This window comes from Rattus norvegicus, chromosome 18 (assembly GCF_021556685.1).
Source record: "Rattus norvegicus strain SHRSP/BbbUtx chromosome 18, alternate assembly SHRSP_T2T, whole genome shotgun sequence".
NCBI lineage: Eukaryota > Metazoa > Chordata > Mammalia > Rodentia > Muridae > Rattus > Rattus norvegicus.
The window spans coordinates 81,718,773-81,741,683 of NC_141551.1; the positions used below are offsets into that span (position 1 = coordinate 81,718,773).

The 22,911-nt window shown below is 38.2% G+C and overlaps 1 protein-coding gene across 4 annotated transcripts in view; it reads left to right on the top strand.

Annotated features, from left to right (window-relative positions):
- Neto1 (neuropilin and tolloid like 1) overlaps positions 1–22,911 on the top strand; it is a 120,394-nt gene that overhangs the window by 53,145 nt on the left and 44,338 nt on the right. For all 4 annotated transcript variants that reach the window (XM_087592699.1, XM_087592700.1, XM_087592698.1 and 1 more), the window contains 2 exon segments: positions 21,088–21,129; positions 21,249–21,376. In XM_087592699.1, coding sequence (XP_087448825.1) covers positions 21,088–21,129; positions 21,249–21,376 — 170 coding nt within the window.

Sequence of the window (22,911 nt, forward strand, 5' to 3'; positions counted from 1 at the left end):
TTTGTTATGTTTATTATAATCAATGGTGGATTTATGTTTTACTTTTAGATGTAGAATTTAATATCCTATTGCATTACTCTGGCTATTTTAATTTGCAGTTGTACATTTAACAAGAAAAACAAGTTGGGTTCGGGATTTAGCTCAGTGGTAGAGCGCTTGCCTAGGAAGCGCAAGGCCCTGGGTTCGGTTCCCAGCTCCGAAAAAAAGAACCAAAAAAAAAAAAAAGTCAAAGAAAAACAAGTTGACATTCAGTATTTTAGATACATACATATCCACAAAATATATTTTTTATATATAGTTCTGACTATATCTTAACAGTTTTAGAGATGAAGTAATGACACTTTACTGTTTCTTTGAATGTGTGGGACTATTATTAATGTTCTCAACATTTTGAGAGCATTTTGAAAGGAGAAATTGCGTGAAATACCTGCTTCTTGAGGTTCTGAATACAATAGTATGTTATGGTAAATTCTCCTTCAAGAGCAGCAGACATTATTTTCTACGTCTGGGGAGAAATTACAAATGTGGTTTTGAGTGTCATGCAGAATGACACAAATTCTCTTTTAAGCTCTGTGAAACTCTATTAACCTTTGCAATTCTTTGTTTGTTTGTACCTTAAATATTTTTCATACTGTATATTCTGATCATGGTTTCTTCTGCCTTGTCTACTCACAGAGCCACCTCACCTTCCCAAGTATTCAGTATGGGTAGAACTCAATTTCTTAGGTTCTGTTAATCATGCCGATATTTTTTCTTCAGCATTAGGGCCTTGCTCTCCATTTGTGGAGAGCAATCAATCATGGTGGAAACTGTCTGTGTTGTTTAGGAGGTTTTATGGGGCTTCTTTAGCCAAGAAATCATTTAGATGTAACCCATTCCTTACATTAAAGATTTGATTTGCTGACGGAGGGTGTCCAGTTGGGGCTTTCTCTCTCCCATTGTTTGTTGATCCTGTTTAGTTTTCTTCCATATGCGGATATATTCTAAGAACCTTCTATTGTGTTACGATTTCATATAATCACTCAAGTGACTTTTAGTTTTAGCTGTCACCTCTTGTATTTCCTCCTTCTTATAATTTTTCTACCTCCGCTTTCTCACAGTTCTCTGAGCCCCAAGGAAAGGGATTTGATGTAGACACCCAGTTTACAATAGAGCATTCCACGGTCTCTCACTCTGCACATTGCGCAGTTGTGTGTCTCTGTATTTGTTCCTCCTTTAGGAGGAAGCTTCTCCTGTCTACCCCATTTGGTGCTCCCACTCTAGTCCAGAGAAAGAGAGAGAGAGAGACAGAGAGAGAGAGAGACAGAGAGAGAGAGAGAGAGGGAGAGACTTAAAAGCTAAAATCCTCATATGAAAATATAAGTATTTATATAAGTAAATATAAAATATAAATATAAATATAAGTAAATATAAAACTTTTTTGCATCTGTATTACCTAGTAACTCCACCCATTTTTCTGTAAGTTTCATGATTTCATTATTTTTATACACCTGTGTAATATGCCCTTATGTAAATGTACCACACTTTCTTTATGCATTCATCTCTTGGTGAATTCAGGCTCTTTCTAATTTCTGGATATCATGAACGTGTTTGGGAGAGTGCGTTTGTTCTAGGCTGTAAAGTCTTTTGGGTATATGCCCAGGAATGTTATAGCTGGATCTTGAGGTAGATCTATTCACAGCTTCCTGATTTCCACAGTAGCTGTACAAGTTTGAAGTCCTATCAGTAATGGATGGTTTTGCCCCTTACCTAACATTTCACTAGCATGAGTGGTCATTTGTTTTATTGATCTTGGCTGTTCTGAAATCTCAAAATGATTTTGATTAGTATTTCCTTGATGACTAAGGATGTTGAAGTTAATGGACATTTTTTTTCACTGTTTGGGTTTTGATAGGTTAGTTCAAACTAATATTGGTCTACTTGTAAGGATATACTAAGTTTATAGGCAATTGCTCAGTGAATTTTAGTTATGTGGTAGCCCAGTCGTCCAATACCTTATTAATAAATAAGCTAATCTGTTACCTGGATACACATGTTGACTTTTGTTTTCATTTCTTTGTTTTTAACAGAGTTTTCTTTCTAACATCTTTTTATAGATATTCATACATTGAACCCCCAGCAATACTATGTTAGTTAATTGTCATTCACTTTGTATTGAATAAATAGTGCTTCTCTAGGGTTAAGTAACTTTCTTGGGTCTCTCAGGCTAGGGCTGGAAAAGGTGGAATAGTATGCTAACCTCTGAAGCCTAGTCTCAGAATGCTCAATATAGAAAAAAGAAGAAAGTCTCAGCTTTTTAGATGTCTCTACAACACATACATAATGAAGAGAGCAAAGTTAAGAGAGACAAAAAAATTCGTCACCATATCTCCCTTGTTCTACACTTCAAAACTCAATGTTGTAATCTGTTATGGTGGTTTGAATGAGACTGGCTCCTATATGGTCGTAGGTTTGCATGCTTGGCCTCATTTGGTGAAACTGTTTAGGAAGGACCAGGAGGTATGACCTTGCTGAAGGGGTGTCACTGGGAGCAGGCTTTGGGATTTTAAAAATCTCATGCAATTCCCAGTGATCTCTCTTAGAGATGTGACTTCTTAGCTATTCCTGCTGCCACACATTTGCCCTGCCATCATGGCCTCTAACCGTTTAAAAACATAAAGTAAACTTTATGCTACCTTGATCGTGGTGCTTTGTTACTAATATGCAAATGATTCTAGGTGACGTAACATTAAGATTTCTTTGATGTTGCCCAACCATATTTAGATAAAAGTGTTGATAAGTATACAATGTTCATGTTAGCTTCCCTTTGCTATGACAGGACAAGGAAGAAAACCACTTAATGAAGGAAGGGAGTATGTTTGAATCATGGTTTCAAAGGATTCAGGATTCACACACTTACTGCCTTTCTTCTGGGCTGTGATGTGGTTGAGGCACAATATCGTCTTGGGAACCTTGTGATGAAGGAATGATGGCCACCTCATGTAAGACATTATGCAAATTAAAAGGGTGGTGGAGAAATATACAAGCAAACAAGCAAAAAGAAGGGAGTACTGAAGGGAGAGAAAGATGAAGGAAAGCTCTGGGGATAAGGTAAATCTTCAGACAGTGCACGCAGGGTTTTTTTTTCAGCTGGACGTGGATTTCTAATAGCCCAGATCATTTATTACCATTTATTAAATTACCAATATAGTTAATCAATAAGTTAGTATAGTTTCTTAATAAGATGTGCGACTACTTCTCACTAGCTCCACCTGGTGACAACAGAGGTTTCAATTAATGAGCCTTGGGTGGGAGGAAGCATTTTCCATGGAAACTATAATTTAAATGAAGTGTCACTAGATTGTGTAGCTAGCGACTGTGTGTCAATACATCTCCTAACTCTACCTCTACAGAAAAGGAAGCTTTGTGAGTCTAAAACATTTAACTTTGAAGTGTTAATCTAGGTTTATGTGTGCACTCAAGTTTGAGAATTCTTATAAACTAATAGAATACATATATTTAAATTTTACTAAGTTAGCTTAGAATTCTGCAATAGCCACTATGTTACAATTCACAATTCAGTTCTTTGAAGTCATTTTTTTCTGAGATGGGCTTTTACTATGAATCCCGGGCTGTTTTCTTGAACTCATAATCTTTCTGCCTCAGCCTTATGAGTATAGTGCTGGAATGATGGATGTCTGCTTTCACATCTGTCTTTGTATTAAAGGAAATGTTTGATGAGGTGGATGGACTGACGATGAAGGTGATGCTCTTGTTGGACACCTTGATAAGTGGCACTGAGGACAGCTGTGCAATCTGGCAAACAAGGCCACAGCCCGTAATCCTGGCTCTTTTTATAGACGTGCAGGCCCTATATGACTTCTTTGGTTTTTTATTTACTCTTTTGTAGTTCATAAGAATAAGTGTGTATATCTCACATAGTAAACTCACGACATAAATACCAAACTAATCGTGTGGTCATGCTCTGTGTACTCTAGTTCCTCAAGAACAATGTTAGAATAACATCTATGATTATAATTGTAAGAGTGGAATAACCTTGGAAGCAGCTATAATATCAATAATTCTATGCCCAATTCTGCTTGCCCAGTTCCCACACATTGTCGACGTGGGGGTCATCAAACTGATTTCAAAAATGTGGGAGTCAATGAAACAGCCAAATGAAAGGTCACCCACAATCAAAAAGAAATTCACGGAACTCAGATTTATGGAATTCTTAATAAGGTGTTTTAAATTCATGTTGTTTTATTTTTCACATTCTATCTCCTTCCAGTTTAACTGGCTGAAATTAAAGAGATAATGAAAGGTAGTTTGCAATTCAAAACATGTGAAAGAAAGAGCATGGGGTTGGAACAGGAAAATTAGCCTATCCCAGAAGGTGGTTTGGCTAGGAAGTTTCCTTCGGTGTGAGGGAACAAGGGAGTTTCTATGTTTGGGGATATCATTCTTGGAAAACATGGCAACACTGTAGAGAAAAGTAGTGAGTGAATGAGTGTTCAGAAGCTGTTGCTGAGCGTATTGATCACTAGAGCAGGCGTGCGAATTTGATGTTGATGTTTCCAACTCAGTTACTTAAGAGAAACTAAAGTCTGAAAACAACAACAACAACAACAACCAAAAACAAAAGCAAAAACCAGAACAAAACAACAAAAAACAACACCTCTCCAAGGAGCTAAAGTAGAATAAAATAGTAGGCATCCCATCCATTCTTTCTTTCTAACAGAAGAACAAAACCTAAAACTGAATATTGTTTGACTTTGCTTGAAACCACATTTCTGCAGAGTCATATTGTTCTGATTGCCTTTGGTGCCTTTGTTTTAGATCACAGACTTGTCTAGGACCATAGACTAGGCAAACATCTCCGTACATGGTTGAATTTTTGATGCATTAACCCTGGTTAATGAACTGTTCAAAGCCCTATCAGAAGGCACCCAACACCAAGTCTGGTGACCTGAGTTCCTTCCTAGAGCCACATGGTGGAAGGAGAAACCAAGGCCTGAACGTTCTACTTTTGAAGTTCTCACAACAGCATTATGCACACATACACACAAAAAACACACAAACACACACACACAAATAAATAAATAAAAAGCAAAAAATAAAAAAATGAATAAATACAGCTGAGCTCAAGTAACTATTTATACTTTATGGTCATGTGTAAATTCCACTATAAAAATAATAAGTCCAAAGTGACTACTAATAAAACATATTTGAGAAGAAAGAACAAATCACTGCATATTATAAATGCCAATCAGAAGAAACCATAACAAAATTCTAAATATTTAAATATCTCAAACTTCAGTTTTGGTGCATATTAAAAATTATATTTGGGAACAGGTGGGGAATGTCCTTGTGTCTTTCAGTCCTTGAGATGTCAGAGTGGAGAAGCACTTGACCCCTCAGAGTGTATAGTTCTGCTGCAGCTCCAGATTGGATCTGCCTAGTCTCCCAGGTGGAATCTACACTTTCTAGAACTGAAACTTTACTAACAGAAGGTCCTTTCTTAGCATAAGATGCATCACAGCTGTTCTGCCGAGGTCCACACATAAAAAAATACCAGCCTTCTACACCCACGCGCACCTTTTGCAGCCCTGTAATAAGTCAGCAAGAATGTGTCCAGCGGAATGCAAACATAAAATAAATGAAAAAAAGCAGAGCTCATAAATTTCAGATAACTTTTTACTTCCATTGTTTGCACTTGTTACATTTTGTCTTTGCTGTGATAAAAACAGCTAAATAAAGTCTGTGTTTTATGACAGTTTGAGGGGTCACAAACCACACTGGTGGGGGAGGCATGACAGATATAGAAGAAACGTGCAGCTGTGAGTCCTCACAGCCCATGTAGACCAGAAAACAGAGAACATGGTGACAGAAATCATCTTCCTTCCTCTCTTTTCTCATTTATTCGTGCCACTCCATGAGACAGAGAAATGCACATACAGGGTTGTCATGCCCTCCCCATTAAATATCTCATGGAACATCCTTGTAGATACAGCTAGGGGTGCTTCTTCTAGATGATTCTATATTTCACAGATATGGACAGTGAAGGTAATTATCACACTACTTAAAAATATAGCTTGATGATGGAATATAAGCAAGTCACATAATTTTCCCATGTGATTGCATATATCTAGGAAGAATCACATTGTGAAATGTGACATCAGATATACACTGTTTCAATTGTGTCACACCTGCTTTGATTCATTTGGTTTTGGTATCATTTACGATATTGTCCCAAATGTTGGACTAAATTGTTCTAAAGAGGATGTTTATACTTAGTCTGTGATGCCACATGTTAAAGGGGGGGGTGAATACTTGTATATTTAGCAAGTATCTAACATGATTTGAGTACGGAGCGGATAGTGCAAGTATTTTGCTGAATAGCACATCGAGTAGATTTTTCTTATAATCAGTGGAGAAGCAATTAATACCTTAGAGGGTAGAATACTTCAATTAGAAAAATTAAAGACCTGGTGATGTTGCTCAATAAAAACATGTGATGACCAGGCACAAAATCCTGTGCTTAACCTCTAAGCATTGAAAATTTAAAAGCCAGGGCATAGTATGTTAAAGACAAATCATCACAACTTTAGCTCCTCATTCATGTTGGAAGAAGCGTGCTTTTCGAAGTGTCCTTGAGCTGCTCCAGGATTTAATAAGCAGTATCTCCTGCAAGCTTCCATCCCAATCTGTTGACAGAGGCAGTTTCTGGCTTCTCTATTTGTTCTCTTCCACATCCCTGATGCCTCCACCTGCCCATGTGCATCTCCAGTGCCTGGCATAGTAGCCCTGGTATTTTTGCCAAGGGCATCATCAGAGGACTCTCCAAGGGTTCCCAATAAGGAATGGTTCCAACTCTATTTAGATGAGACTAAAGCACTTCAAATTTACTGAAAGGAGAATATATCTTATATTCAAGCTCTGTTTTCATGACTTACTTAGCTTTGGTTTTTCTCTTAGCACACATATTAGACTCTAACAGGAAAGGCTCCTTTAAAGTTGTATTTATGTTTATATACAATATTGAGAAAACCAAATATCGTCTAACTTTATTCCAATTGATGTGATTTATTTAAGTGATATTGATACAAGTAGGATGCATGTGAGAGTAGTGCTATTCTGTCACACACACACACACACACACACACACACACACACACACACACACACACACACTGGTCTATAATGTGCTCCCTTTCTCAGCTTTTCAGGTCTAGATGTGGCAAGCCAGGAAATTCTCCCCTTCATGGCTTGTGAAAAATGTGTGAACTCAGTTTCAGAAGTACATTCTGTGTCTTCTAATCTCTCAGATTTGTTATTGAAGGATGTGTCCTCCTACTCTAGTAGGAACAGAAGTTAGCCCATTTCCCACCACTGCTACCACATCAGCTTTCACTGCCCCATGTTCTTCAATGCCTAATTTCCCCTGATAACCATGGGAACATTTCTGTTCATGCCAATAAAAGTATAAGGATGAGCATGGATACTCAGAAATTAATAGAGCAAAGTCAGTTGAGGTATTATATTTGCTAACCACAGTAGCACCAAGATATGCCCCGTTTAATTAGCTCTATACAATGGGCTCATGGTTTCAAGTTCCAAATGACCCCTGTCCTGGTTACTTTAGGCAAACATGAGACTTCTGTGACAGTACTCATCAGAGGGAGGCATTGTCATCAAGCCACAACTCCATGGATGCCCTTGAAGTAGGCAGGAAAGGGAGATATGGGGGGAGGAACATCAGAAAACAAATAGGGAGGGAAGGAAAGAGAGGGGGAGGAGGAACAGCAAGGACAAAAGTGGAGAGAGCAAGCAAGCAAGAAAGAAAATCAGACAACTTAGCTCTGATCTCAATTCTCATGACTTACAACCAATATGTCACTGGGTGAGTTATTTGATTTTCTTTGTTCTGCTTCCTTAGCCTAAAATAGGGGTAATATAGTTATATATCTCAGATCACATTGTTCGAGCATGAAGGACTTATCTAAACAATAAAATAGACAAAGTCTTGTAATAGATTTTATTAGTTCAGTATTTTTGACTGTTTAATAACACAACTAAATTAAAATGATGGTGTTTTTTGATACAATAAATTTTTCTTTTTTGAGGATTTCATGCACATATAGGGAATATTTTTATCATTTTAATTTACATTTACATTTTAATTTACAATTCTTCTACAGGACTCCTGCCTTCTGGTTTCATGTCATTTCCTACATTCTGTTTTTGTTTATATTCTACAGTGTCTCATTGCACATATGCCCAGGTCATACAGCCATCTATAGAGCACGGGCAAACTAACAGGGGTTACATGTGTTCAGAAAGTGTCTCTCCTTTCTCATCCGCTAGCAGCCATCAGCAGTCAGTAGCTCTCAGCCAGTAGTGCTTAAATGATAAAATCTTTGTTCAGTTAGGTACATAAAACCATATTTAAAACCTTATCATTCTTATGAACACTTATTAATACTCACAAAAATCTGCAGTGCTATTTCTATTTCATTAAAGTTCCAGAAAAATACAGATCCAGAAATTGCAAAATTCTTAAAAAGATAATTAATTCTAGATCCTGCATAAACACATTTTTTTTGCCAAAATAATGTTTGTTTTCCTATGGCCATATATTTTACAATTAAATATCTATGCTGTATTATTCCATACTGTTTTAACAGAAATTGCAGTTAACACTATAGCTTTTTTTCATTATCTTGATATTTGATTTCTCACCCATTTGAGAAAGAAGCAAGATGTCAAAGGCCTTAAAAGGTCTTGTTTTCTCAAAGCCAGTGTGGATAGCACAAGTTGTTGGATAACTCTGGAAATAATAAGGATTCAGTCTAATGTTGCATTCACCAGTTTTCAGTGAGAGAGGAATCATGTGGATGGTGGACATAATTCAGAACGCCCATGGTCGTGGAACCCAGAGGCAGGATTTGCTAACTCTCTGTAAGACTGTCCTATGACTTCCCAGGCATGGGCTTTGACCAGGATCATGCTATCTGACATAAAATTCCCTCCTGTGGAGCAGGCCTCAAATCTAATCAGAAAGCAGTTAGTCCCCTTTAGCAATAGGAAACTATTGTATTAGTGGGTACACTTCTCACCTGACTATTGCTATTGGATTACGCAGGGTCCAACATTTGTTAAGTCCATTAATAGCAGGCTGCATAGCATCTTCCCATACTCTAAAAGCTTGGTAACTAGAAGGTCTTTTCCTAGACAGTTTCAGATTGATTTCTATGTGTCCTAAAGCCAAAACTATAAAGTATCTTGAAGAACCCTATCTCACTCTATAGTCATGGTGGGTATCCACAGGCAGAGACAAAGGATGTGTTGCTTTGGAAACCTCTGGCTCTCAATAACAACAGGGAGGTGTATTATGCCTTATACTTCAGTTTTCATGTACAAGCCCGAGCCTTTCAAAAGAGACATTGTCTACCTTTCTAGAGCATTTCAACTTAAATGTTTTAAAGTTTTGTGTTGAAATTAGCCTACTTACCATTAAGATTAGACAAGATTGTTTCTTCATAGAGACTTACTTTGGGTTAGCTCATCCACTGGAGACAAGATATATCTTACTCCCATGTCCATTACTGCTTTACCATTAATCCTTTAGCCATCTCTATCCCCTGTCTTCATTCATTTCTCCTGTGCTTTATATCTCTCCAGTCAATTTAAGTTGGGTTGTGAGAAAGTTGGCTGTCAGGCAGCATCTCACAGCTGCTTCCTTTTGATTTATCTCACACTCCATGCCCTGCTTAACTATCTCTACCCTGAGTATTACACCTCTCTACATTTAATTTTAACTATAACCTACTGACTACCCTCCCTTCATACCCCAAGCTACTCTTTTCTTCATGGTGTTCCCACGTGGGTTCCATGTTAAATAAACAAAGCAAGATTTGAAACCAGGATATTCGTATGAGTCAGAACATGTGGGTGTTTGTCTTCCTGGGCCTGAGTGACCTTAGCCAGTATAATTTTTTCCGGCTCCACCTGTTTACCTGAAGTCGCTTTCAATAACTTGCTTTTCTTTATAGCTGAAGTTCTGTTAGAATTTGTGTTTTGTTCAATGTTCAGGCGGTCACATTGAATCCTAAATACTTATGTTTATTCTAGGACACCTATACTGCTCTCAATTGTGGTCAGTGTAGTATCTTTGCGTGACAGACTATAGTAAATACACAGGTTATAACTGGCCAAAGCAAAGAGAATAAGAGACCAAGTATGTAGCCTAAATGGACCATGTATGTCAATTCTCCTCCTCCTAGGATTATAACCCATCAAGAAGGTTGGGAAAAGGGAAATGGAGAAGGTTATGAAGGAGTGGTGGGAACTGCTACCTCTTGGGCGTGACATGGTAATTATACTCATTAGCAAACAGCAGCTGTGGTGAGCTGCATAAGATCTAGCAAACCAAAATCCAGGCCTTGAGAGGCAGATGTTCTCAAGACCCCGTTCCTTACTGAAGAGATCTTAGCAGATGACAGTTTCTGAAAAGGGAGAATCTATCTCTTGGAAGGATTATCCACTGGTAGGAGGCCTATGCTCTTGTGAATGACCCTACACCCATGAACATTTGATTAGCACTGACTGGGTTTAGCAGGTTGTCATCAGCAATTACAAAATGACATGAAGTAGTAACAGAACATGTCCGAGAGGAAATAGGGAAAGTTTGAGAGATGCGGTCAATATGATCAGTAGATTTCATTGTATTCTTATATTATAATCTCAATAATAAAGAAAATGTTTAGAAAAGTTGCCAAGGATGAGAGAGAGAGAGAGAGAGAGAGAGAGCGAGCTATCAGGTATTTGAAATATAAATGTAAGAACCTATCAACCTTGATTCTTATATTGGAAAAGCTTTGGATATTGTGGTAGTTTAAATATGCTTGGCCCAGGGAATGGCACTAGTTGGAGATGTGGCCTTGTTGGAGTAGGTGTAGTCATGATGAATTAGGTGTGCCACTTTGGGAGTGGGCTTTAATACCCTCACGCTAGGGTATTAGAAGCCTGGAAGCCAGTCTTCTCCTAGTGGTCTTCAGATGAAAATATAGAACTCTCAGCTCCACCTGCCTCCTCCCTGCCTGGTCCCTGCCATTCTCCTGCCTTGATGATAATGGACTGAACCCTTGAGCCTGTAAGCCAGCTCCAATTAAATGTCCTTACAAGAGTTACCTTGGTAATGGTGTCTGTTCACAGCAGTAAAACCGTAAGACAGATGTAGTATGTAACTGTGTCAGGTAGCCCCATTCTCTTGTGAATTGCTGCCTTCTGGGAACAGCATTGAGTTCTGTGGGGAAGTAGCATATGTGAGTTGTACAAGTTAGACCATAAGATCTCCTGTTAACATAGTTAAGGAAACAGCTCTAAGAAAGTCTCAGGACTTTCTACAAAATTTCAAAGAAAACACTGACACCGCTTAAGGCTTCAGTTGATTACAACATCTGTGTGTGTGTGTGTGTGTGTGTGTGTGTATGTGTGTGTAGTTGTCAAACACCACTTAGAGAAAAGTCTGTGACATGTTCATTCTTAGTCAGTCATCTCAACAGCACTTTCTAGTAAGTTGCTCATGACATATGAAATTTATTGAGACAGTAAAAGGAGAGCATCTCCAGCTCTCCACTATTCACTTGGAATTCTGGGTATTTTGGGAAGGGATGTTTATGAGACACTGATAGGCTTGGTAAGAGTAGGGGTTTGGAGGCTGTTGGGCATTACTCTCTGATAAACTTCAAAGTCTCAAAAAGCATGACAGATTATCCAATTAAATTGAGCATATTTTTAAAAATCTGCTTATAAATCCTGAGAATATTACTCCAGTAAGCCAATTATTGTTATAGAATGCAGAGCAATAATCAAGATACCATTGACATATTAGTGAAAAATGACATTGTTTTTATAATTTTACAAATGCAATGCCCTAATTAATGCTTTCTTCACGATGGTTATAGAGAAAATCCAACTTCATAGAGATGTTTAGTGGATAAAAGGAAAATACTTAAATGGCCTTTTCAAATATTGTTGGTTATTGCCTTCAGCTACATGAAGCTTCATCTAGTGACAGTTTTAATATGGTTATTCATGATAAGAACAATGAAGCTACACCAGTATCTATTTTGTATTCTAATCCATTAACTGGATCAGTGTATTTTCTTCTTAAAATAGGTCATGTACCTGGTTATACCCTCGCAGAGACATTAAGAGATTTTAAGTGTGTGCTAGGCTGTCTCCAGATTGCTACTATGCAGAGCTAACAAATATTGACAAAGTTACTTAAGAAATATCAAAATTCATATTTTCTCATGTCAATAACCACCTCACTTTAAAATTCTCCAAGTCTGAGGAAGCTGTCAGGCACACAATGACAAATGCTTTCTCTTCCCTGGAAGCTTGGATCTTATCATTGGCAATGCTGTCAGTTGATTTCTTCAGTTCAACAGATTCATTTTGTTCATTTTCAAGAAAAATTCTGGCAAGTATCTAAATCTGAATGATTACAATTTGTCTTTCAAGCAAAAGTGATGTTTCTTGAGTAAAGCACACACATCACTTCGCAGCATAAACCACTGTGAAAGTGATTTTCTAAAGAGAACCACCAGACCAGACAATTCACAGCAATGATGCCTTATTGAGAGTTTGCATTTCTCACTACAGAATATTAAAACACATCTTTGAGGGCTCAGATATTCATTGTAGATTTTTTCTTTTGCTTCTTCAGGGAAAGTTAAGTAAACTTGCACCTTTAAAGGGTCTGTACCACAGACACTGGGTACTGTGATTACTGATGCCATCTTGTCTCCTTGCTAAGAACCAATTGTCTGAAACACCATGGTTTTCTCAGAGTCGATACAAATAGACCTTTAGTACAATCCATACAGCATATCAGATTTAAAATCAAATCACAAATTTGGTGTTTAATATAGCTTGCATTTATTACCAAACCTTCAAATAAAATATCATATTTTGCTGACTCATGCATGCTTAATACTCGTGAAATTCTAGCAAAACATGATGAGCAACCCATTTATTCAGCTCTGGAGCACACAAGAGCAATGCTACACCAATGGTATGAACTACACCTTCTTTGTAAGCTAAATCTTTTCTATATTGAGTATTCTGAGGCCATGTTTCAGAAGTTAGCATACTATTTCACCCTTTCTAGCCCTAACCTGTGAGACCCAAAAAAGTTACTTAATCCTACAGAAGCACTATTTGTTCAACACCAAATAAATGACAACTAACTAACATAGTATTGCTGGGGATTTGATGTATGAATATCTATAGGAAAGATGTTAGGAAGAAGACTCAGGGATTGCTGTAACTGTAAATTCGTGGATATAGCAGTGTCCCGTTTTCCCTCACTGATCTCTGTCCAGCATGCATTCAGCAAAGGCACTTTCTGCAGCTCTATTGTTGAGCCTTTTGTGTGTCTGTGTGTCCGTGTGTTTATCAGGAAGCATGGTTGCTTACCCTGTGATATGCTTCAGTGACTCCCCATTATGGTTTGCTCAGGGATATCTGGCTTTTGAAGTGATAATGATGTCTTTATGTAAATATCTAGGACTGATTTCCAGAATTCTTAAACATCTGACTCAGACTTGTACTATTATCAAAGGGCATAATAAAGTCACCATACAGTATTTGTCTAAATCCCTGTAAAATCCATTTGTAGCATCTATTAAGACTGAAATAAATTGTCATATAACATCATTTTTATGTAGTTTCCATATCTTTCGTAAGTAACAAACTTATTCAAACTGCAACGTATTCATCCTTTTACCCTTTGAGAAGACTATACAGATGCAAAGGAGGAAGCCATTTATTTTTTATTTTTCCAAGAAAAACACTTGTTTTCACCAGAGGAGAGGTATAGGAACACATTTCCTTCTGTTTAAAGGTAAACAATTCAAATGAGTTTACGAACAACTGGAATTTAAAAAAAAAATGAGACTTTATAAAAGGTTCCAGTCTATACAAATAGGAAAATACATGAAGAAGCAGATTTAAAATATGGGTAGAAAATCTTAATACTTGCTGTTCTTCCCATAAATGCAGGAGTAAGTTTTACAATTTTCTGAGGAACCTCCAGAATGATTTCCAGATTGGTTGTAAAGGTTTGCATATGTTTGGCCCAGGGAGTGGCACTATTAGAAGGTCGAGGAAGTGTGTCACTGTGGGGGTGGGCTTAGAGAGATCCTCCTCCTGGCTGCCTAGGATGCTGAGTCTGTTCCTGGCTTCCTTCGGATGAAGATGTAGAACTCTCAGCTCTTCCTGCACCATGCCTGCCTTGATGCTGCCATGCTCCCACCTTGATCATAATGGACTGAACCTCTGAACCTGTAAGCTAAATTAAATATTAAATATTGTCCATTATAAAACTTACATTGATCATGGTGTCTGTTCACAGCAATAACACACTAAGACATTGGTTGTATCGGCTTGCAATATCACCAACAATGGAGGAGTGTTCCTCTTTCTCCACATTCTTGCCAGCATCTGTTGTCACCTGAGTTTTGATCTTAGCTATTCTGACTGATGTGAGGTATAATCTCAGGGTTGTTTTGATTTGCATTTTCCTGATGACTACGAATGTTGAACATTTCTTTACAAGCTTCTCAACCATTCGATACTCCTCAGCTGAGAATTTTTTATTTAGCTCTGTGTCCCATTTTTTAATAGGGTTATATGATTCTCTGGAGTCTAACTTCTTGAGTTCTTTGTATATATTGAATATTAGCTCTCTTTTGGATGTAGGATGGATAAAGATCTTTTCCTAATTTGTTGGTTGTCATTTTGTCCTAGTGACAGTGTCGTTTGCCTTACAGAAGATTTGCAATTTTATGAGGTCCCATTTGTCTATTCTTGATCTTAGAGCATGAGCCATTGGTGCCCTCTCCAGGAAACTTTCCCAAGTGTTCTTGTGTTCGAAGCTCTTCCCCACTTATTCTTCTATTTGTTTGAGTGTATCTGGTTTTATGGGGAGGTCTTTGATCCATTTGGACTTGAGCTTTGTACAGAGAGATAAGAATGGATTGATTTGGGCTGGAGAGATGGCTCAGAGGTTAAGAGCATCCGACTGCTCTTCCAGAGGTCATGAGTTCAATTCCCAGCAACCACATGGTGGCTCACAACCATCTGTAAGGAGATCTGATGCCCTCTTCTGGTGTATCTGAAGACAGCTATAGTATATATAATAAATAAATTTAAAAAAAAAAAGAATGGATTGATTTGCATTCTTCTAAATGCTGACCTCCAGTTGAACCAGCACCATTTCTTGAAAATGCTATCTTTTCCCCCCAGTGGATTAGTTTTAGATCCTTTGTCAAAAATCAAGTGACCATAGGTGTGTGGGTTTATTTCTGGGTCTTCAATTCTATTCCATTGATCTACCTGCCTGTCTCTGTCTCTGTAACAATACCATACAGTTTTTATCACTATTGCTCTGTAATACAGCTTGAGGTCAGGAATGATGATTCACCTAGAAGTTCATGTATTGTTGAGAGTAGTTTTCACTATCCTGTGGTTTTTGTTATTCCAAATGAATTTGCAAAGGTTCCTCAGAAAATTGAACATAATGCTATCAGAGGACCCAACTATTCCACTCCTGGGTATATACCCAAAAGATGCTCCAACATATAACAAGAACACATGCTCCACTCTGTTCATAGAAGCCTTATTTATAATAACCAGAAGCTGGAAAGAACCCAGATGTCCTTCAAAGAGGAATGGATACAGAAAATGTGATACATTTACAAAGTGGAGTACAATTCACCTATTAAAACAATGACTTAATGAAATTAATATGCAAATGGATAGAACTAGAAAATATCATCCTGAGTGAGGTAACCTAATCACAGAAAAACACACATGGTATGCACTCACTGATAAGTGGATATTATCCCAAAAGCTCAGATTACCCAAGATACAATCCACAGACCACATCAATTTCAAAAAAAACAAAAAATGGACAAGCAAAGTGTGCATGCCTCAGTCCTTCATAGAAGGGGGAACAAAAATATTCATAAGAGAAAATATGGAGACAAAGTTTGGAACAGAGACTGAAGGAAAGGCCATTCAGAGACTGCCCCACCTGGGGATTCAGCCCATACACATACAGCCACCAAAACAAGACAATATTGCTGATGCCAAGAAGTACATGCTGACAGGTGCTTGATATAGCTGGCTACTGAGAGGCTTTGTCAGAGCATGACAAATACAGAGGCAAACTTTTGCAGTCAACCATTGAACTTAGAACAGGGTCCCCACTGGAGGATTTAGAGAAAGGATTGAAGGAGCTAAAGGAGTTTGCAATCCCATAAGAACAATAATATCAACCAACCAGAGCCCTCAGAGACTAAACCACCCTCCAAAGAATACACAGGGACTGACCCATGGCTCCAGGTGCATATGTAGCATAGAATGGCCTTGTTGGACACCAATGGAAGGAGAAGCTCTTGTTCCTATGAAGGCTAGATACTCCAATACAGGGGAATGTCAGGGTGGGAGGTGGGAAGGGCCGGGTGTGTGGGTATGGGAACACCCTCATAGAAAAATGGGGAAGGGGGATATGATAGGGGTGTTTATGGATGGGAAACAAAGAAAGGGGATAACATTTGAAATATAAAAATATCCAATAAAAGTAAAGAAATCGAGAAAATTAATTTAACATCATAAATAAAAAATAGTGAATGTCAGTAACCAGAAGCAAAATAGGCCACAGTTTAATAGGTTCTTCATGAGAAAAAAAAAGAGTAAGTTTTACAGTTCAGCATAGCCCTGCAGTGCCTAGACTACTGTGATGCCACAACTGGCACCAGGAAGAACACACAACACAGAAGGGGCCAAGGAAAGTGAGGTGATGTCTGAACATGTGTGTACTTGTAAGCAAAAGCACTCCGCCTTAGGGTATCTTTGGAAACACCAGCAAATGGCTTCTTTTTGTAATCATACTTAGGTCATTATATGGGAATTGATGTTCATAACATGTCATGCATTCTTTAGTTTGCATTCATTGGTTATGTACATTTCTGTATACAGCATTATGTACTGTACAAACTCACTTTGGAAAGGAAGCTGACAGAGTTAGAACGATTTAACAGATATGACTTCAAGACTGACTGCGATAGGAAAAGACTCTGAAATTTTCTTCAAATTCTCCAAGGCTCTGTAAGCCCACCTGCTAAATTTAAACTTTCCTTATGTCTTGGACCAAGATTGTTACATGACAATGTACACTTGTGAAAGGCTGAGTGAACAAGGCATAACTGCATGCCTGAGAAATAAATGTCAGCATGAAGTGATCTTTCACAGGGCACCTACATTGATGTGTGTTTACAGGAAAAGCTTGTCTATGAGCCTGACCCTACATATTGATAGGAAAAGTTAAAGTATAAAAACTGGCAGACATATGTACACACAGAACGATGAAGTAGGAATAAATTCTGCACACTTATAATTTTCTGTACATCCATAATTATGTTTAATTCATTAACATTATTGACCATCTGCAAATGCTGTAAATCCCACATAAATATGTCATAGAGTTCAGTTTGTCATGTCCTCATGGAAAGGAAGTACATTGTTAGTAAAAACATAAGCTCAGAGAAAAATGGCTGCAAATTCTCATAAAAACATCTAACTGCAAAAGAAAATGTGTTCTCTTCGACTGGCATGTTTGAGAAAGTTTTTTGAGATTGTATCAAGGGAAGCAAGAGAGAATAGAACAGGATACCCATGGTCTTTCCTCTGGGGCCCATGAGGAATACATGGAGAGCTGTGATCAGAACCAAAGTACAGTGGGATGTGGAGTGACCCTCATGAGGTCATTTACATGTTTAAAATTGATTCAAGTTTCTTCATGGAGAACCTATTTTGAGAGACATTTGAGAGAGTAGAGGCCGATCATTATGTTCAACTTTACTATGTGTCTTCATAATAATCTGTCTCATTGCTCCCAAATAACCAGGAACTATCAATCAATCTTTATATTCGTCCATCCAATTCAGGCTCTTTCAAGTGTGATTTTGATTGTTTGGCTGCAGATCATATGAGGAATTTATAATTATAGTTTTCCAAAACAGTAATGCAAAAACAATTTTTCAAAGTATCTTAAGTCATCGTTACTATCGCTATCAATATGAAACAAAAATAAGTTTTTATTCCCCAGTACGAGCTTTCATAGCAACCTGGTGCTGTATGAGTTATAAAAATGACAAGTGTTTTCCTTTGAACTGGAAGACAGAACATTAACTTAATTTCTCCCCAAATTATAACCACGTGCAGCTGAAACTTTCTGATCACGAAATTGCTAATGTGCTTTAATGAGAGACATTTTAAATTAGAAGCCAAAGAGTAAAAAGGGAGAAATGAATAAGAAAAATCTGCACACATGAGGTGGGAAATCTTTTTTTTTTTGTTTTGAGTTTTTATTTTTTATTTATTTTTCTTTTCTTCCCCCCCCCCCATCATTATTAAATTGGGTATTTCTTATTTACATTTCAAACGTTATTCCCTTTCCTGGTTTCCAGGCCAACATCCCCCTAGCCCCTCCCCCTCCCCTTCTGTGTGGGTGTTCCTCTCCCGATCCTCCCCCATTATTGCCCTCCCCTTGGCATATGCATTTTGCTGCTGAAGGTTAAATCCATGGCTTTAAACTCCCTCCCCCGAAAATGTCCTTCAAATGAGCTGCAATATGCATGCATAGTCTTGATTTTGTTTTCATTATTACTTCTTGATACAAGGCCTCACTGGTCTCATTTGGCCCTAGAACTTGTGCAGACTAATGCGTTCTTGAACTTGGAGTGGTATTACCACCTCGATCTCTGATGTGCAGGATAACAGTCCCGTACAATCTCAGCCTACTCCAAAGCTTGACTTTTCCAAAAAGTGTGATTGACTCCTAACCCTAACCCTAATTTTTTTCTAAAAAGAGTAAGTCTACTGGTAAGGAGACTATTTAGTGCTGAAAACGTGAGTGATTTTACATAAAATGTAGGATGCAGGCAGGCATTTAGTAGATGTTTATTGTAAAGTGAGATGCCTATTGATGCTGAAGGAGGAAAAAATGACTACCAGTAAATTGTTTAATGTAAATGATATATACGCCTTTTCCCTGCATTTTTAAGGGACAATATATACATAAATTTTCTTTGTCTGATGAAATTTAAGAAAATTATTTCCATGTATTTCTAAAAATAATGGTCTATTAGTTAAAAGTGTTTTGTCCTTGATTCAGCATACACAGATAAATTCTGGTAGATTTTATAATGATCTGAGTGAAAATACTTGATACTGAAAGAACCCCAAATTGGGGAGACTCTTGCTCCAGTCTCGGGATGGCGTGCCCCAGGAAACACGAGAAACCGATCTTGATGTAACAACAAGAGGCAGCTTTATTAACGAGATCTCGGGCCGACACCAAGGTCTCGGGCCGACATGCCTCTCACGCAGGACATAGAGGAGCCGACCATGAGCCTCAAAAGGCAGGGGTTGATATAGGGAAAGCCAGGGGATTTCACTCGGTTACACATGATTGGCTGATTCAAATGGTGCACAGTTACTTTTGACGCGGAGTTACATCAGCAAAGCATACGTGCAATCTAGTATCTCAGCAATGTGGGTAGGGTGACTCATCTCACTCAGCAGGGGGATGAGGAAGGGGAGGGGCGGCTCTTTTTGAAATTTAACTCTTCAATACAATTGGGGAACTCTATACTTAATACTGCATTGCTCACTGCCAGCAGACTAGTTCACATAAATAGCAAGCAGTGAAAACCGCTAATGCTTGCCTACATGTGCATGATCAGTATGCTCACACACAAGGGCATGAACCCTTCAAGTTGTGTTACACGTAGACACAGATATCAAAGAATCTCACAGGGTCTTAATATATACTCCTTATTCTTGCCATAATGAAAAAAAATGTTTTATACTGCAATTCAAGTTCTTCCTTGAAAGATATTTTAGAAAATATTTTAAACTTTGTAAAATTTTTTATCCAGTCCAAATTTTATTACAAAAAGCAGCATGTTAAATCCCACAATTAATTTTGAAGTACTCAGACAAAGTCTCTAATCCTATACCATAGCCATTGGTAACTTTACCACAGGTAAGAGAAAATTCAGTTCAAACAGGCCAGGCTCTATGGACATCTACTGTTTCAAATCAGAGGAATTTTCCCCATATGGGTTGTGTTTCATTCGGCTTCTTGTCACAGTCAGCATGTTCTGACCACTGGGCCTCTCAACAATGAAGTAGTCCACTGCATATGATTTCAGAAGATCTCCAATGTAGAAGAAAACTACAAATGCCTTGTGTATTCAAGGAGAGAGGGGGAAATGCCTTATGTATTCAGATACCCTTTTCAGGCTCACAGCATGGGCTAGGTTCCTACTTTACAACCAAACCCAGGAGATGGGTATGAGGACATGGGTTTTGCCTTTTAACGAGGACACTGGATGATGAGTCCAGCTTCTCAAGAAGCATGTAAACAAGCAAAAAGGGAGGGGTTCGTGAAACTAGGTTCACAGAGAAAGACAGGAGAAAAAGCTATTGACTTTATAAAGTAGAGAATTGAGGATTACTGTAAAAGACAGCATGGTGAGAGTTAGAGATGCCAGGAAAACAGGACAAGTCTTTCAATTAGAGGGAAAGGGTTGTTTTCACTTTGATACATGAAGTCCCAGCTGCTCACAACTCCCCCGCCCCTGCAAGAATGTGTTTCCACAATGGTAGAATCCTTTGAAGTAGAACATGAATTATATCTATAATATATGGAAGTGACTTAAACTATGCCTTACCTGTGGATATGCTATAAAAACATATCATGAGTTTGAGTATAAGATACAGTAATGATCGGAAGTTTCAAACAGCTTATTATAGTGAGAAAGAGTCAATAGCAATAAACAGTTGTCCTGACATACACTCGAATTTTCTGACTTAACATTAACCCGTACTTTTTATTTTATCACTTAGTATTTTCAAAGGTATATACGCAGGCTACTTCCTGGATAACTTGATGGAATATTACTCAATATCATTGTGGGGAATTCATGCAGAATAGAACTAATTGTCATTTTCTCAATTTTTAAGATCCCGACTTTAAGGACCTTGGAGTTTTGAAACCATTGCCAGGTTGGTAAAAGAGAAATTTGATAATGTCCAGAGGTCTTTGTTTTCTGTAATTAAGTATACTTTGGGTTTATTATTCAAGATCCATCTTTTTGTGTGTTTGGATCCATCTTATTATTCAGCGTGTGAGTTTGAGATGGGCGGCCCGGAAGGAATTGTGGAGTCCATACAGATTCTGAAGGAAGGCAAAGCTTCTGCCAGTGAAGCCGTGGATTGCAAATGGTACATCCGAGCCCCACCACGATCCAAGGTCAGTCTCAAGGGTGAAGTCAGCTCCCAAGAGCGGTCTTGAGAAGCATCTAGTTTTCACATTATCTGGTAGCACTGGGGCATGGGTCAAATGTGCTGTTAGCTAGCAGTTAGTTTCCTGTGCTTGGAAATGAAACTTGTGTTTACCTGCTCAACCTAACTTTCTAGCATCATCTGCAGTGTGGGATCTGGCAAACAGATTATACAGAGGGGAGTAAGAGACCCTGAAGCAAGTCTAAGATACTTTGTCTTCAAAAGAGTATAAATAAAACCCAAGAACAAATTTCTAAATCTGACCTCCGACCTTCATGCAGTTGTTCACATGTGCATGTGTACTCTGAGACACACACACACACACACACACACATGCACGCGCACACACACACACACACACAAACACACAAACACATGTACACACGCCACTCCCACCACTCCATACTTATTCCTTATGTTTTCTATATTTAGTACTAAGACATATATGTAAAGAAACCAGCCAAGCAGAAGATCTGATCCCAAGCTGTAGATAAGGAAAGTATAAAGAGAAAAGACAGCAGTAGCCAGGATCTCATTAGAATGGCATGAGAAACAGAACGATAGCAGCTACACAGTAGGAAGGTGCTCAGGACGACAGGGAGTGCATTGGGGACTTCATGCACACAGAAGACTGCACACTTTTCAGGAATTAATTCAGTAGGACGTGATCTAATGAGCCAATGGGTGTAGAGGGAGGCAAGTCCATCTGTAAGTTCTAACCTCTGTGGGCCTTTCCAGAGAATGGAGACTTTATCCCAAATGTTCAGTGATATGAAGGAAGGTGAACAGAAAGGGAATGTGACTGGATTTGCAGGTCAGAAATAGAATTTGGAAATATGTGGGAAGGCAAGATAGGTAGACTGACACGAGCAGAAGCCTAGGTAGCGGGAAGACAGTGAGTGAGTCCATGACAGAACTCAATCTTTTTGGGCAGCCAGTGGAGGAAATACTAAGAAAGACACCATAGAATTTGGTGGTAGGATATTCAAGTTAAGTAAAAAAAAATAGTACTACTGTCTTTTCTCTTTTGAATTTGAAGGACGTTTGCTCTTCAAGAAGTACTGATGTATCAACAAACCAAAGTACTTCTTGAATTGTGTATATATACATTACATGTACTTCATATTATATATATATATATATATATATATATATATATATGACATCTCTTTTCCAAACATGTAGCTACTAAGCCTTGGGATGGAAGAAACCACAGTCCTGTTCACAGCTCTGATAGTTACAAGTCTCTTTGCATCTGAGGAAAGTTTTAAAAATTATTTTTTTGCTTTGTAACAATTTAGACACTGTTTTTCTTTTTTCTCTTTCTTTTTCTCCGTTGCTTGCCACTCCACTTCAAGGTTAGCTTAGACAGTAGAGGGAGTGAGTTTGCATAGCTAGACTTGACAAGTTATTGAGACCCTATCTCAAAATCAAAGGCAAAAAGGGCTTGTCACTAGAGCACTTTGCTAACCTCTGTCAGGCCCTGCATCCGAACCTTGACAC